Genomic DNA, 16,134 nt, shown 5'->3' with positions numbered 1-16,134 from the left:
AAAATCAGAAAACTAACACTTATGTAGTACTTACTATATGCTAGGCACTTTTATAAGCAATTGACATGCATTAACTCGTTTAATCTTCGTGTTATCACTCTTAAGTAAATACCATTATGTATCAGTCATCTATTGCTATGAACAGACTATGGTTTAAAACAACAGCCATTTTATTTGGTTATGAATCTGTGGGTCAACAGCTTGAATTCATTTCAGTGGTGTGGTGGTGCTGATCTCATGTGGAGTTTCTTTTTTTTTTAAAGATTTCATTTATTCATCTTTAGAGGGGAGGGGAAGGAGAGAAGGAGAGAAACACCAATGCACGGCTGCCACTTGTGCATCCCTTGCCGGGAACTGGCCCGCAACCCAGGCATGCTCCCCGACCAGAAATTGAACTGCGATCCTTCGGTTTGCAGGCCCGCGCTCAATCCACTGAGCCACACCAGCCAGGGCTCACGTGGAGTTTCTCGTGGAGCTGCAGTCATCTGATGGCTCAGCTAGGGCGAGATGTGAATGAGGCACAGCCAGCACCTTGACTGCAGCCTTGTGACACTTCAGGGTAGAGGACCCATCTAAGCCATGCCTGGGCTCTTGACCCACAGAAACTAGGAGACAAAAATGTGCATATCTTTTAAGCCACTGGTTTTGTGGCATTATGTTACACAGCATAGAAAATGAATACAATATATAAAATAAAGAAAATACTACCTGACTTTCATTGTTACTGTTAAACTTCAAGCTAATATAATATATAGTAGGCCCCCAGGAATGTTAAGTATTTGAGTCAGGCCTGGATTTATATCCTAGTTCAGTGTGAATTAGACAAGTTATTCTGAGTGTCATATTTTTTTGTACATCTATTTTAAAGATGAAATAAGGCAGAATAAAAAGACATTTTCGTCTGTGTGGTACAGTGCCTGGCATTTAATTTAGTAAGTGTTTACTGACTGATTTATTATTGTTGAGCATCCTATGTAGGGGTGGGATTTTGGGTGTTAGGCTAAATTGAGAGGCAGGGCAGGACAGGACTGAGTATCATGAATGTATCTGAGCAGAGCACTAGGAGAGGGGGAGGAGCCAGCTCCTGATTCTCCCTTTCCTGTTTCTGTTCTCCGCTGCATTTGACTCGTAGAACAATGTAGCCGAAGTCAGAGAGCTCTCCGCCAACTTGGTGACCAAAGATGTGGTGAAGCATGTTAGCGTCTTGCTCCATAGCAAAGAAATGGAAGTCAGCTATCTTGCTGCAGGCATCATAGCCCATCTGGCGTCTGACAAGCAGCCCTGGATGTCCTGTGGTCTTCAGAGGAGTGCTCTTCTCCAGGATCTGGTACAAGAGCCATTCTTCTTTACAGAACCCAGCGTAATCTCTGCAGAAAACCTGTTGTAGATCACAAGGGTGTTAGAAACACGTATTCATTGTAGAAAGTGGGAAACACAGAAAAGTATAAAAAGCATTGTAAATCACCCATATCCTCCCCTTCAAAGCTAACCTCTGTTGGCATTTTTGTTGCATTTCTTCTGATATATTTCTTTCTTTTTAAAAAATCTTTATTGTATTTTTCCTATTACCATATATATATTACCGTATATATTTTCTTGTATAAAAAGGTTATATTTGGGAGCATAGTATATGATTTATTCCAGTTCTCTTTCTCACATTCAGCTCTTTTTAAAGCTATTTCTTTTGGTATTTACTTCCATATCTGTAACATGTTCCCCTTTTAAAATTTTTTAAATTTATTTTTTAGAGAGAAGGAAAGGGAGGAAGAAGAGGGAGAGACATATCAATGTGTAAGAGAAACACCAATTAGTTGCCTCTTGCACACCCCCAACCAGGGACCTGGCCTGCAGCCCAAGCATGTGCCCTGACTAGGATTCCAACCAGCGACCTTTTAGTTTGCAGACAGGCACTCAGTCCACTGAGCCACAGTAGCCAGGGCTGTATATCTGCTGTATTGCTGACATCCCAGGATATTCCTTTACTGTCATCCTGGGGAATTTAAAAAAAAATTATTGATTGATTTTACAGAGATAAAAAGAAACATTGATTTGTTGTTCCACTTGTTTATGTATTTTTTTGGTTTTCTGTGTATGCCCTGACTAGGAATTGAACCTGTAACTGTGTTTGTGGGACAGCGCTCTGAGTTACCCTGCCAGGGCCTGGGGATTCCTTTTGCTTCTCTTGTATTAGATTTCCTGTATCCTAGATTGTATGCCTTTCTGTTTTGTGGTGTATTCCCTCATTTTGTTGGATCATATTCTTCAGTAGCTTCCTATGAAGAGATGAGTGAAAGAGAAAATTTGAGATCTTTTTAAAAACATCTTCACATTTAGTTGATCCAATGGCAGAGTATGGATTTTAGGTGTTTTTTTTTTAAAGATTTCATTCATTTATTTTTAGAGGAGAAGGGAAGGAGAGAGGGAGAGAAATATCAATAATGTATGGTTGCCTCTGGTATGTCCCCTGCTTGGGAACTGGCCTGCAACCCAGGCATGTGCCCTGACTGGGAATCGAACCGTCATCGTCTGGTGCTACAATCCACTGAGCTACACCAGCCAGGGCTTGGATTTTAGTTTTGAGATATTTTCCCTTCCACATTTATAAGTCATTGCTATGTTATCTTCTACTTCTCAGTATCACTGTTGAGAAGTCCGTTGCCATTTTTCTTTGGAACCTTTAAGATCTTTGTTCTTGGTGTTTGGAAATCACAGTGATGTACCTTGGTGTGGGTATATTTTCATCTATTATGTTTGACTGCTATGACTCTGGAAGCTTATTTTCTTCAATTCTGGGAAATTTCTGCCTCCCTCTCTTCCTCCTCTATCCCTCCCTTCCACTCCTTTTTTGGGGGGATGTTGGCCCTACCAGACTCATCTTTTCTTACCTATTTCCTTATCTGTCTAATTTTGTCTTTTTAAATTTCTATTGCATTTTGCATTTTCGCTATTTTTGATTTCCAAGAGCAGCCCTTATTAGCTCTTTAAAGGTATTATGATAGTTTGGGGGTTTAGATTTTCCCTTCTTCCAAGGTCTCTGTTTCCTTCAGGTTGCTTCGCCCTCTGTTTCTGTACCTACACGTTACAGCTTTTCTCAAAGTGTTCGATGGTCCTCGGCTGTTGAGAGGCTGTGCGCCGATGGATGGAACTTGTAAACTGTGGGCTTCACTGCAGGGTGACCTGGATTAGTTGAGCCTCAGTGTCAGTGTCATTAGATTTTTTTGTCCTGAACTGGTTGGGATTTATCTGAAGAAGAATCTTCTGTTCTCCTGATTGAAAACTGTAATTCAGCCAACAGTCTGAATGCCCACAAAAGGAAGAGAATTGAGGGCAGGATGGTCTCAGCATTTTGTATTTATGGGGTTGGCCAAAAAGTTTGTTCAGTTTTAAAGTAAAACTAAAAGACATTTTCCACCAGTAACTTCATTGAACAATGTATTCACCATTCCACTGCCTTCTGTCATCTTTCAGGCAACTTCTTAATTCCCTAATTCTATCTTCCCAAGACTTTTTATATTTTTTGAGCAATGAACTGTTGGAGATGCCTTTTGCAGTCTTCCAAGGAATTGAAATTTTTTCCATTAAGAAAATTTTGTAAAGGCTACAACAAATGGAAATCTGAAGGTGCAGTGGCAGGTGAATATGGTGGATGAATCAGAATGTCCCAGTCAAGCTGCAACTGTTTTTGCCTGGTCATCAAAGAAACTTGTAATTTTGCATTATCCTGATGGAAGATTATGCATTTTCTGTTGACTAATTCCAACACTTTTTGTCCAGTGCTACTTAAGGTTGGTCTAATTGGGAGCAGTACTTGTTGGAATTAATCATTTGGTTTTCTGGAAGGAGCTCACAATATAGGATTCCCTTCCAACCCCACCATATACACGACATTACCTCCTTTGGTTGAAGGCTGGCCTTAGGTCGGTGGTGGTGCATTTCACTTGCCTCATGATCTCTTCTGTTCCATATTATTATAAAGTATCCACTTTTCATTGTCATCACAAATTTGTTTTAAAAATGGAAGGAACATTTTCATTTTTAAATGTTCAAATGTGGTCAAGGTTTTTTTCTTTTAACTTAAGTAGAACCCAAATATCAAAGCAATTAACATAACCAAGCTGGTGCAGTTGATTTTCAACCCTTGATTTTGATATTTTGAGTATGTCAGCTATCTCCCGTGTGGTATAACATTGATTGTTCTCAACTAATATCTCAATTTGATTGCTTATCAACCTCAAGTGGTCTACCTGACTGTGGAGCATCGTCCAGTGAGAAATCTCCAGAATGAAACTTTGTAAACCACTTTTGATGTGTTCAATCAGTCACAGCATGTTCTCCATACACTGCACAAATCTTTTTTTTTTTTGCACAAATCTTTTTTTGCTTTTTTACCTTTTCCAAAAAAGATTTTATTTATTTACTTATTTATTTATTTTTTATTTATTTTTAGAGAGAGGGAACAGGAAGGAGAAAGAGTGGGAGAGAAACATCAATGTGTGGTTGCCTCTCATGGGTCCCCCACTGGGGACCTGGCCTGCAACCCAGGCATGTGCCCTGACTGGGAATCGAACCGGCAACCCTTTGCTTCACAGGCCCGCGCTCAATCCACTGAGCTAAGATTTTATTTATTTTTAAAGGGAGGGAGAAAGAGAGAGAAAGAAACATCTATGATGGGGGAGAAACCTCTATCAGTTGCCTCTCACATACCCTAACCCCCAGCTGGGGACTTGGCTCACAATCCAGGCATGCGCCCTGACAGGGAATCAAACTGGTGACATTTTGATTTTGTGAAATGACTCCCAACCCACTGAGCTACACCAGTCAGGGTGTTTTTCCCTTTCTTGCAATAATAAAGCATAATATGCCAAAAATGTTGCTTATTTTCTTCCATATTCAATATGAAAATGGCTATACAAAAATTCACCAATTTTCTGCGAACCAGAGGATCGCGGTTCGATTCCCAGTCAGGGCACATGCTTGGGTTGCAGGCCACTTCCCAGCAGGGGACACATGATACATTGTGTGTCCTCAGCAGAGGCAACCATACATTGATATTTCTCTCCCTCTCTCCTTCCCTTCCCTTCCCTTCTAGGATAAAAAAATAAAATATTTTTAAAAATTCACCAGTTTTGATTGTTTTTTTTTTAATGCAAACTGATACGATAGCTGTCACAATACCATCTAACAAAATTACTTCGAATGAAGTTAAAGACAATGAAGTTAAAGTTAAATGCTATTAGAGCCATCTTACAGGAAAAACACAACAAGCTTTTTGGCAAACCCAGTGGATTGTCACTCCAGCCTTCTATTGAGTCTCTTGCAGGGGTTCTGTTCAAATTGGAAGTATTATTCTGTATGTGGGATTTAAGAAAATAGTGAATGTATGCTCAGTTCTCCATCTTTAAAGAAAGCCCCCTCCCCTTTTTGTTTACTTTATCTGCTGAGGTTTTTTTTTTATTGTTTATGCTGTTACAGTTGTCCCACTTTCCCCACCTTTGTCCTGCCCCAACCCTGCCCCTACTTCCATAATCAGTCCCCTCACCATTGTCCACATCCATGGGTCCTTCAAATATCTTCTTTGACTAATCCCTTTACCTTTTTTAAATCAACCTCCCTATCCCCTCCCCACTTACGGCTGTCAGTCTGTTCCATGATTCTATGCTTCCGGTTATATTTTGCTCACTTTATTTTGTTCATTAGATTCCTCTTATAAGTGAGGTCATGTAGTATTTGTTTTCACCGACTTACTTAATTTCACTTAGCATAATAGTCTCCAGTTCCATCCATGGTGTCCAGAAGCCCCTTTCTATTTCTTTGTTTTCCACACGACTTGTTCATATTCTGTATATATAATGATTTACCTAAATAATATTTTGGCCATAGGGTGTACCTAAATTAGGATAATCATTTCTCTATTTTGAAATTTTATGTTGTTTTATATATATGTAATTATAAATGAAACCGCTTATTATGACCTTTTAAAAATGATGGATAACTATCATCCTCGTTTCTCTCTTTGTATAGTATGCAACCATCCAGAATTGGCCAGGTTCAGCTTGTAAGATGACAGCATTGGTGACCTACAGGTAATTTCATGCTGGTGTAGTGCTTTTCTTCAAGCTTGTCCTCACGCTGCTCACTGTGCAGAGGCCATGGCACAAAGATAAAATATTAGTGTTACGTAGCCTGTGTTCAAGCCCTATTTCTTTGTGATTTGGGAAATCACTTTTAGAAAATCTGAGACTCAGTTTTCCTCATTTGTAAAATAAGGCAGACAGTGTGCAAGTTGAAGGGTGAAATGAGATGTTACATGTGTAGAGCATCTGACACGGTGCAGTCTCTGGTTCCCAGTTATTTCTTACAATACGTCTGTGTCGGGGAGGAGTTGACCATACGGAGAAAAGGTTGAAAATTATTCTAATATCCCTGATGTTAGCCGGAATGCTGAGTGAACGTCTTCTTTGTACCTTTTTAGATCTTTCAAGGCATTTTTCCCGCTCCTTGGCAACTTCTCTCAACCAGAGGTTCAGCTCTGGGCGCTATGGGCTATGTATCATGTCTGCAGTAAAAACCGTATGTATTTAGTATAATGATAAAGTTCAGTATGCAATTTGAAAAGATGTTGTATCCTGAATTCAACTGCTTTTTAAAAGAAACTGAAAAGCTTTATTAGTTTAAAAAATGCAGTAGAATTATAATATATATGGAGTGAACGTCACGCAACATAGAAAGTGCCTGTCTCCCACAGGCGCACACTGTCAATAATTTGATAGCTGTAGGGAGCATTTGAGATCTTGTTCCCTGGCGTGTTGTCAGTTTGACTCAAAGTCCTATAATAACTTTTTAAAAATGTCGATAGCTATAACTATTCTTCTAGATGCTTTTCTATGTACAGACTATAGTATATAATATTATATACGAATATGATATATAAATGGTTTTAAACAAACAGGCTCATTCTGTGCATTCTGTTGTATAGCATATTCTTTTCATTCATTAGTTTCTCATGAATGTTCTTCCAATAGTTACAAATGGATCTACCTCTTTGTAATTAATGATTTGTGGGAGGCTGGGTGGGTTGGGAGTCATTTCCTAGCTAGAGTAAATGTTTTCCATGTTTTGCTGTTTTAAAATCCCCATTTGAGAATTTTTGACATCTCTTTTGCTAAAGATAATTGTAAAATTTTTGGCTTTTATTATAAAAGAAATATATTCTATAATTTTATGCTAAAAAATAAGAGATAACTTTTATAATTAAGGGTTTAGCTAGTGGCAAAAGTATAAAATTTATCTCAAGATACCATTAACAAGTAATGAAACCTATATGCAGAAAACTGAGGAAAAAATTTAAAAGCCTGACATAATTATGAGACATACTTTACTCCTACGTGGAAAGGCTTAACGGACAGATGTCAGTTCTTTTTACTTTATGGATAGAATGCAGTTGAAGTGAATGAGTAAGAGATGAGAGATCTGAAAATTAATCTGAAGTTAATCTGACAAAAAGGAAAGAACTGAACAAGGAAAATGGTTTTGAGAGCTTGGCCTAACACTTTTCTTTAAATGGTACCTGAATACTGTGAATGGCACGTGAGTAGATAGAGGCAGACCATTTGGTAAGAACGGCCCAGAAACAGACCATTATATTCAGTTACAACAGCAGTAACTCTTACAACTAGCACTTAGTTGAATATTTACTGTGTGCAGACAGTGTTGTAACCTCTTTATGAGTAACCCATTTAATCTTAACAGTTAGGAGAGGGAACATTATTATTATTATCCATCTATTACAGATGAGAAAACAAGGCACAGAGAAGTTAAGTAACTTGCTGGAAGTTAGAACAGCAGGCAGCTGGCAGAGCCAGGGTTATAACCTACTGACCTTTCTCCAGTTCACCACTGTTAGTAAGACCACTTAGTATTTTCTTCACCATGGATACGTAGTAATTGATTGAACCAGTCTCTTTTATATGGACATTTTTTCCAGTTTCTTATATTGCAAACTGATTCAATGAATATACATATGTGTATACATACATACATACATATATGTATATATGAATAATGGCACATGTATGTGTGTAGTGAAAGTAGGGGAGATGCATGTGTGGTAATTAAGAAGACAGACACCAGAAGCAGAGACTACTTGTATTCATTTCCTACTTTCTTTGCTATTTTCTAACTGGGAACTTGAGCAAGTTACTTAAACTGTCTGTGCCCCACTTTCCTCATTTATAAAATGGGGATAAAAAATACCTACTTTGTAAGACTGGTAGGAAAAGTAAGTGTGTTAGTTTTTAAGTATTTCAAACATCGCTTAGTTGATAGTACAAGCACAGTAAAAGTAAGTCGCATGAGTTAATTTGTGGAATACTTAAAATTCCTGAGTCATGCACATGTATTTGTATTTTTTTGTTGTTGAATTGTATGAGTTCATTATACATTTTGGATATTAACCCTTTATTGACTATATCATTTGCAAATGTCTTCTTCCATTCCATAGGATGCCTTTTTGTTATGTTGATGGTTTCCTTTGCTGTGCAAAAGATTAGAAGTTTGATGTCCTGTTTGGGTTTTTTTTGTTTTTGTTCTTGTTTTCCTTGGCTGAGGAGACAGATCCGAAAATTGCTAAGATCAAGATCAGTGGGTTTACTACCTATTTTAAGTCTTTAATACATTTTGAGTTAATTTTTCTACGTGCTGTAAGAAAGGAATTCATTTTCATTCTTTTGCATGTAGCTGTCTGGTTTTCCCAACAGCATTTATTGATGAGGTTGTATTTCTTTCCTCCTTTATCGTAGATTAATTGACCATATAAACGTGGGTTTACTTCTGGGCTCTCTATTTTGTTCCATTGATCTGTACGTCTTTGTTGTGTGTGCCAGTAACACATTGTTTTGGTTACTATAGCTTTGTAGTACCATTTGAAATCAGGGATCATAATTACCTGCAGCTTTGTTCTCCTTGCTCAAAATTGCTTTGGCTGTGGGGTCCTTTGAGGTCTCATACAAATTTTAGGATTCTTTTCTTTTTTTTTTTAACTTTAAAAAAAAAGATTTTATTTATTTATTTATTTAGAGACAGGGGAGGGGAGGGAGAAAGAGAGAGAGAGAAACATCGATGTGTGGCTGCCTCTCACATGGCCCACACTGGGAATTGAAACCCAGGCATGTGCCCCGACTGGGAATTGAACTGGCTACTCTTTGGTTCGCCGCCAAGCTCAATCCGCTGAGCTACACCAGCCAGGGCTATTTTAGGATTATTTTCTCTAGTTCTAGTTCTTTGAAAAATGTCATTGGAATTTTAGTAAGAGTTTGTTTTGAATCTGTAGGTTGTTTGGGTAGTATGGGTATTTTAACAGTATTCTTTCAGTTCATGAGTACAGTGCATCTTTACATTTATTTGTGTCTTCAGCTTGTTTTTCTTGTTTTTTATGTTTTATTGATTATGCTATTACAGTTGGCCCATTCTTTTTTCTTCCCTTTATCCTCCTCTGCCTGGAACCCCCTTTTCCCTCTAGCATTCCCCCCTTTAGTTCATGTCCATGGGTCATACATACAAGTTCTTTAGCTTCTCTATTTCTTATACAATTCTTAACCTCCCCCTGTCTATTTTGTACCTACCAATTATGCTTCTTATTCCCTGTACCTTTCCCTCCCTTCTCCCTCCCCTCCCCATTCATAACCCTACATGTGATCTCCAGTTCTGTGATTCTGTTCGTGTTCTAGTTGTTTGCTTAGTTTTTGTTTTTAGGTTCTGTTGTTGATAGTTGTACATTAATTGTTATTTTAGTGTTTGTACTTTTTATTTTTTTTCTTAGATAAGTCCCTTTAACATTTCATATAATAAGTGCAGGGTGATGATGAGCTCCTTTAACTTTATTTTATCTGGAAGGCACTTTATCTGCCCTTACATTCCAAATGATAGCTTTGCTGGATAGAGCAATCTTGGGTATAGGTCCTTGACTTTCATGACTTGGAATCCTTTTTTTTTCCCCAATTTTTTTATTTAATTATTTTTCAAGTACAGTTTTCTGTCTATTATTCCCATCCCATCCCACCCCCGATGACTTGGAATACTTTTTTCTAGCCCCTTCTTGCCTGCAAGGTTTCTTTTGAGAAATCAGCTGACAATCTTCTGGGAATTCCTTGCTGCTTTTAGGATTCTGTCCTTTAATCTTTGGCAGTTTAATTACAGTGTGTCTTGGTGTATTCCTCTTTGGGTCCAAGTTGTTTGGGACTCTCTGAGCTTCCTGGACTTGTATGTCTTACTTCCTTTGCCAGATTGGGGAAGTTTTCCTTCATTATTTCTTCAAATAAGTTTTCAATTTCTAGCTCTTCATCTTCTTCTGGCACCCTTATGATTTGGATGTTAGAACATTTAAAGTTGTATCAGGGGTTCCTAAGCCTCAATTTTTTGAATTCTTCTGTTCCAATTGAATGTTTATTTCTTCATTCTGTTCCACATTGTTGATTTGAATCCCAGTTTCCTTCTCTTCACTGTTGGTTCCCTGTATATTTCTCTTTATTTCACTTTGTATAGCCTTCATTTCTTCCTTTATTTTGTATCTGTACTCAATCTTTTCTGTGAGTGTCCTGATTACCAGTGTTTTGAACTGTGCATATGATATGTTAGCTGTCTCCTTGTTGCTTAATTCTTTTTCTGGAATTTTGATCTATTCTGTAATTGGGGCCATATTTCTTTGCCTTGGTTCTCCTGTTACATTGTAAAGAGTGGAGCCTTAGGTGTTTGCCAAAGCAGGGCAACACACTTTGCCTTTGTGGTGCTATATATAGGGGAGGGGTCAGAGAGGCAACAATGCCACTTGCTTGGCTCTCTCCCCACTTTCAGTCACTTCCCCTGCTACCCACAAGCAAAATGCTCCCTTCTGGAGCTGATTCCTGGGTGGGTGGGCTCGTATATGTTCCAGGACCCTGTGGACCCTTACAACGGACTCTCCTGTGAGACTGGCAGTTCCTCCCACTGCCACAACTCCCACAGATGTTTACAGCTAGAGGTTTTTGAAACTTTATTTTCCAGCTCAGGAACCCTGGGTTGCACGGTCTGTCTCACTCGCTAGTTGTTCCTCCTGTTTATCCCCAGGTAGATGTAGGGCTACCCCGTCCTCCTGCTGGCACCTCACTACCTGGTCCATCAGCTGTAGCTGCCCATCTCTGTCCCTCCTACCAGTGTGGATGAATGTTTCTTCTTTAACTCCTTGGTTTGTCAGACTTCCACACAGTCTGATTTTCTGGCATTTCTGGCTGTTTTTTGTTTTTAAATTGGTTGTTATTCTTTTGGTTGTGTGAGGAAGTGAAGCATATCTACCTATACCTCTGTCTTGACCAGCAGCTCTCTTGTGTTGTGATTCAGTCTTCCGTGTATTCTAGTTTGCTGTTGATTTCCTCCAGTGTATTTTTCATTTTAGTTATTTTTTTTCATTTGTTACTGTCTTATATTTTCTATATTATTTTTAGAGTTCTTAACTGTGTTAGTTCATTCTTCTGCAAGTTTGGTGAGGATCTTTATGATCATTACTTTGAACTCTTTATCTAGTTGATTGCTTATCTTTGTTTCATTTAGTTCCTGAGATTTTTGTCTTGCCCTTTATTTGGATTGTATTCCTCCATTTCCTCATTTTGCCTAAATCTCTGGGTTTGTTTCTATGATTACCTTTGTTTCCTGTTCTTAAGTAGTTTTATGTTGAACAGGTCCTATTGAGTTCAGCAGTCCAATTCTGTCAGACCACCAGGGTCAGGTGCCTGAGGGCTGTCCCCTGACCGGGCTGCTGCCCCCTTCTAGTTTGGCAGGGCCATAACTTATGCAGGTACACTGATATTTGGGTCTGGCCCCTGGTGCGGCTGGCTGCAAGCTGTGGCTGATTGCTGTGGACAGGCTGATTGTGCAGGTTGTAACCTTTTTTAAAAAATAGATTCTGTATCTTTGCTTTTTTGTGTGCAGTGTTTTTGGTAATTGCCTTATTTGTGTTTTGGGATCATTATTTTTCGCTGTCTAATCAGTTCTTGGACTGTTAAAGATAATCCTTTTTATTTATTTATTTTAAGTTTTATTTATTTATCTTTAGAGGGGAAGGAGAGAGGGAGAGAAACATCAATGTATGGTTGCCTTTTGTGCGTCCCCTGCTGGGAGTTGGCCTGCAGAACTGGCCTGCAACCCAGGCATGTGCCCTGGCTGGGAATCGAACTGCGATCCTTTTGTTCGCAGGCCTGTGCTCAGTCCACTGAGCTACACCAGCCAGGGCTAGATAATCCTTTTTAGACTGAATTGTTGGCTTGTGTCTTCAACACTGTTTATTTGCTTCTGTCGAGTGCCATAGAGATTTCCCTGGGATTAGACTAATTTTTATTTTTTTTTATTTTTTATTTTTTTGGCCAATGCATTCTTTTTATTTTTATTTATTTTTAATATATTTTATTGATTATGCCATTACAGTTGTCTCATTCCCACCCTTCACTCCCCTCCACCCTGCACACCCCTCCCCCACCATTCCCCCCCTTTCGTTCATGTCCATGTGTCACAAGTTCTTTAGATTCTGTAGTTCCCATAGTATTTCTGCCCTCCCCCGTCTATTTTCTACCTACCGTCTATGCTACTTATCTCCTTACCTTCTCCCCCCATCTCCTCCTTCCACTCCCCTGTTGCTAACTCTCCATGTGATCTTCATTTCTATGGTTCCGCTCCCGATCTAGTTGTTCTCTTACTTTGCTTTTGTTTTAGGTGTGGTTGTTAATAACTGTGAGTTTGCTGCCCTTTCACTGTTCATATTTCTTATCTTCTTTTTCTTAGATAAGTCCCTTTAGCATTTCATATAATAAGGGCTTGGTGATGATGAACTCCTTGAACTTGACCTTATCTGAGAAGCACTTTATCTGTCCTTCCATTCTAAATGAAAGTTTTGCTGGATAAAGCAATCTTGGCTGTAGGTCTTTAGATTTCACGACTTGGAATACTTCTTTCCAGCCCCTTCTTGCCTGGAAGGTCTCTTTTGAGAAATCAGCTGACAGTCTGATGGGTACTCCTTTGTAGGTGACTGTCCCCTTATCTCTTGCTGCTTCTAGGATTCTCTCCTTCATTTTAGTCTTGGCTAATATAATTATGATGTGCCTTGGTGTGTTCCTTCTTGGGTCCAACTTCTTTGGAACTCTCTGAGCTTCCTGGAAGTCTATTTCCTTTGCGAGACTGGGGAAGTTCTCCTTTATTATTTGTTCAAATAAGTTTTCCACTTGGTGCTCTTCCTCTTCCCCTTCTGGTACCCCTATAATTCGGATATTAGAATGTTTCAAGATGTCCTGGAGGTTCCTAAGCCTCTCCTCATTTTTTTGAATTCTTGTTTCTTCATTCTTTTCTGTTTGGTCATTTTTTTTCTTCCTTCTGGTCCACTCCCTTGATTTGAGTCCCAGTTTCCTTTCCATCACTATTGGTTTCCTGTGCATTTCTCTTCATTTCAATTAGTTTAGCCTCCATATGTTCTTCTAATTTGTGGCTAAAATCAACCAATTCTGTGAGCATCCTGATCACCAGTGTTTTGAACTGTGCATCTGAAAGGCTGGCTATTTCTTGGTCACGTAGAATTACAGGCTCTGGGGCTTTGAGCTGTTCTTGAGTCGTAATGCTTGTTCTGTTCCCACCTTTTATGTATGAGGGGCGGAGCCTTAGGTGTTTGTCTGGGCTGGGCGACCCCGTCACTGGATTATGACGCTATAGGTGGGGGCGGGGTCAGAGGGGGGAAATAAAATGGCGCTTTGCTCCACTCTGCTCTCTCTCAGATTTCTATCCCCTCTGCGGCTTCCCACAAGCAAATTGGGCCCCTCTGGTGCTGGTACCCGGGTATGCGGGCCCCTGTACTCTCCAGGACCCTGTGGGTCTCTCCAACGAACTCTCTGTGGGCCTGGGAGCCTCTCCCAGCCCCTCAACCCCGAGAAAGTCTTTCCGGTTGGTGCTTTCAGGCTCTAATTCCCGTCGCTGAGGCTCTAGCCTGAATTGTCTGTCTCCCTGTTCCCTCCTTCACTTGGTTTATCTGCATGTGAATGTGTGACTGCAGTCAGCCAGCCGCCCTGCGCCCTCACTGGGTCCGCCCGTTGCCACCCCACGTCTGGGATCCACCAACCAACCACCTCCACCTCTGCTCCTGGGTCGGTCAGAAGGGAACGGTCTTTCCAGCCCTCCGCCGCTGCCTCTGCCCCTCTTACCAGTCTGGCTGAGTGGTTTGTTGTTGTCCGACTTTCAATTTTCACTTCTTTGGCTGCGTTTTTGTTTCTAAAGCTTTGTTGTCTTTAAATTTAATTGTGGGAGGGGGCACAGTGTTTCCACCTACGCCTCCATCTTGGCCGGAAGTCTAGACTAATTTTTATACTAGTTTTTCAGCTTAAGGGTTTCTAGAACATTTAGGTGGTATTAATTCAAACCCTGTACCCACTTGGAACTGAGGTTATGGATTCTCAGGAAAGACTTCTCTCTATTCCTAGAGCCCAGGCCAAGATAAAGATGTTTGTTTTCTTATCCCTTCTCTTATCTAGCCTTTTTTGAAGGACCATCTTTATGAACTGATTTTGCTTCTAACTTTCTAAATTAGAATCTAAAATCTTAGATTACGGAAACTGATGGTCCCTCTCTGCCTCAGAAGAGCTGCACGTTAGGTTATATACCTTCGGTGCTTGCTTCACTTTGTGTCTGGCTTCTAGACATTTTTCTTTTACTTTGCACACTCAATTATTGCCTTTAATTTTTTCAATTATATTTTATCCAGCATCTGGTGCTTTCAGGTGATCTAGATCACCATATTGCCTGAACCTGAAATGTGTATTAATTTTGTAATAAAAGATATTAGAGATATGTGAAGCATAGAATTGTCTGGAAGTAAACATACTAAAAAATAATCACTTGTTCTGTCACTATACCAGCTGAACAGTGTATAAATTTTGACCTATTTCTTTTGAATTGACTCATTTTAGGTTACTTCTTATGTCAAAAGGCTTAAATCTTTGTACCCTTTCTTCAAAAGGGTGACTTGGGAATATTTAAAATACCAATTTGTCCATCATGGTTTTTGCTCGATTTTCTTTCAGCCAGCAAATACTGCAAAATGTTAGTTGAAGAAAAAGGACTGCAGCTTTTGTGTGACATCCAGGAGCACAGTGAGGCAGATGCCCAAGTGCAGAAGATTGCAGCCTCCATTCTGGTTGACTTCAGAATGCACTTCATGAATTATCAGAGGCTCCCTTTGCGTTAAGCCGAGGGGTTGCAGAGGTGCTCTTTATTGCTCAGCGGCAGGCAGATCTCCCACCCTGTCTGTAAGTTACCAGAGGGCTGCATTTGTCTGAAGGCCAGAATCCTAAATCAAGTTGGAATCATTCTGAGAACACTTCCTCCAGCAGTTTTGAAAAGTCAAGCCCTGGGCTCTGGGAAGACCTGTGAGCTTGTGTTGAAACACCTGTGCCAGTCACTTTGCTCTAGCCCCTGGTCAATTCCTTAACTCTGGGAGTTTGTCATTGGAAAGACCTATGGGGAGACCTTGATATTTATGTTAAATTTTATGTTTGAGAGAAATTTCCTGTGTTATTATTTCTGGTTAATATGCTTCCACTGGAAAAGAAGTACATGAAAAGTAGTCTGGGAAAAATATGCTTATATAAATGTGTTTGTTGGAAGACAGAACTTATGTTGGAAGGTAGAAAAAAGGTTGAAAAAAAAAACTACCCTTTTAAGAATGTAGATACCAAAATATCTTCTACTTGTAGGGTGGTAGAAAGATTTTTTTTTTTCAATTTTCAATATTTTCCTTGTGGCCTTTTCCCCTCCGACTTTACACATTAAACTGAGTGGCATAACATTCTGTGGATATGGGTGTGCGGGAGGGGCGTGGTGGGATTTAGGACTGAGAATAGTGTGTCAGCAGAAGACTGAAATTGTGTATCTCAATCCCTCAAACTTTTAAGTAGAGTATGACTGTGATCAGAACTGAGAGGGACAGAAGAGCCCTTTTCTGAAGATTTCAAGAGGGTCTCTTAGCATGGAGACAGGAAAAATACAGGTGTTGCTGAGAACCAGCCTCAATCACAACATAAACTGTCAGAAGCTCTTGTTTGTGCCCTCTGCAAACCCCCTCTGTAGAAAAGA

General features: G+C 39.7%; 1 protein-coding gene across 1 annotated transcript in view; it reads left to right on the top strand.

Annotated features, from left to right (window-relative positions):
• The window catches only part of ZYG11A (zyg-11 family member A, cell cycle regulator), a 66,235-nt gene extending 50,570 nt beyond the window's left edge, over positions 1 to 15,665 (top strand). Inside the window, exons 11-14 of the mRNA XM_037043353.1 lie at positions 1,133 to 1,327; positions 6,022 to 6,083; positions 6,473 to 6,570; positions 15,084 to 15,665. Of these exons, the coding sequence (XP_036899248.1) occupies positions 1,133 to 1,327; positions 6,022 to 6,083; positions 6,473 to 6,570; positions 15,084 to 15,247 (519 nt within the window). The 3' untranslated portion in view covers positions 15,248 to 15,665. The remainder of the gene's footprint in view (positions 1 to 1,132; positions 1,328 to 6,021; positions 6,084 to 6,472; positions 6,571 to 15,083) is intronic.
• Positions 15,666 to 16,134: the final 469 nt, after the last annotated feature.

Source organism: Sturnira hondurensis, unplaced genomic scaffold, assembly GCF_014824575.4.
Source record: "Sturnira hondurensis isolate 20B ecotype Veracruz unplaced genomic scaffold, ASM1482457v3 Scaffold0004068, whole genome shotgun sequence".
Classification (NCBI taxonomy): domain Eukaryota; kingdom Metazoa; phylum Chordata; class Mammalia; order Chiroptera; family Phyllostomidae; genus Sturnira; species Sturnira hondurensis.
This window is presented reverse-complemented; position numbering and strand designations above follow the sequence as displayed.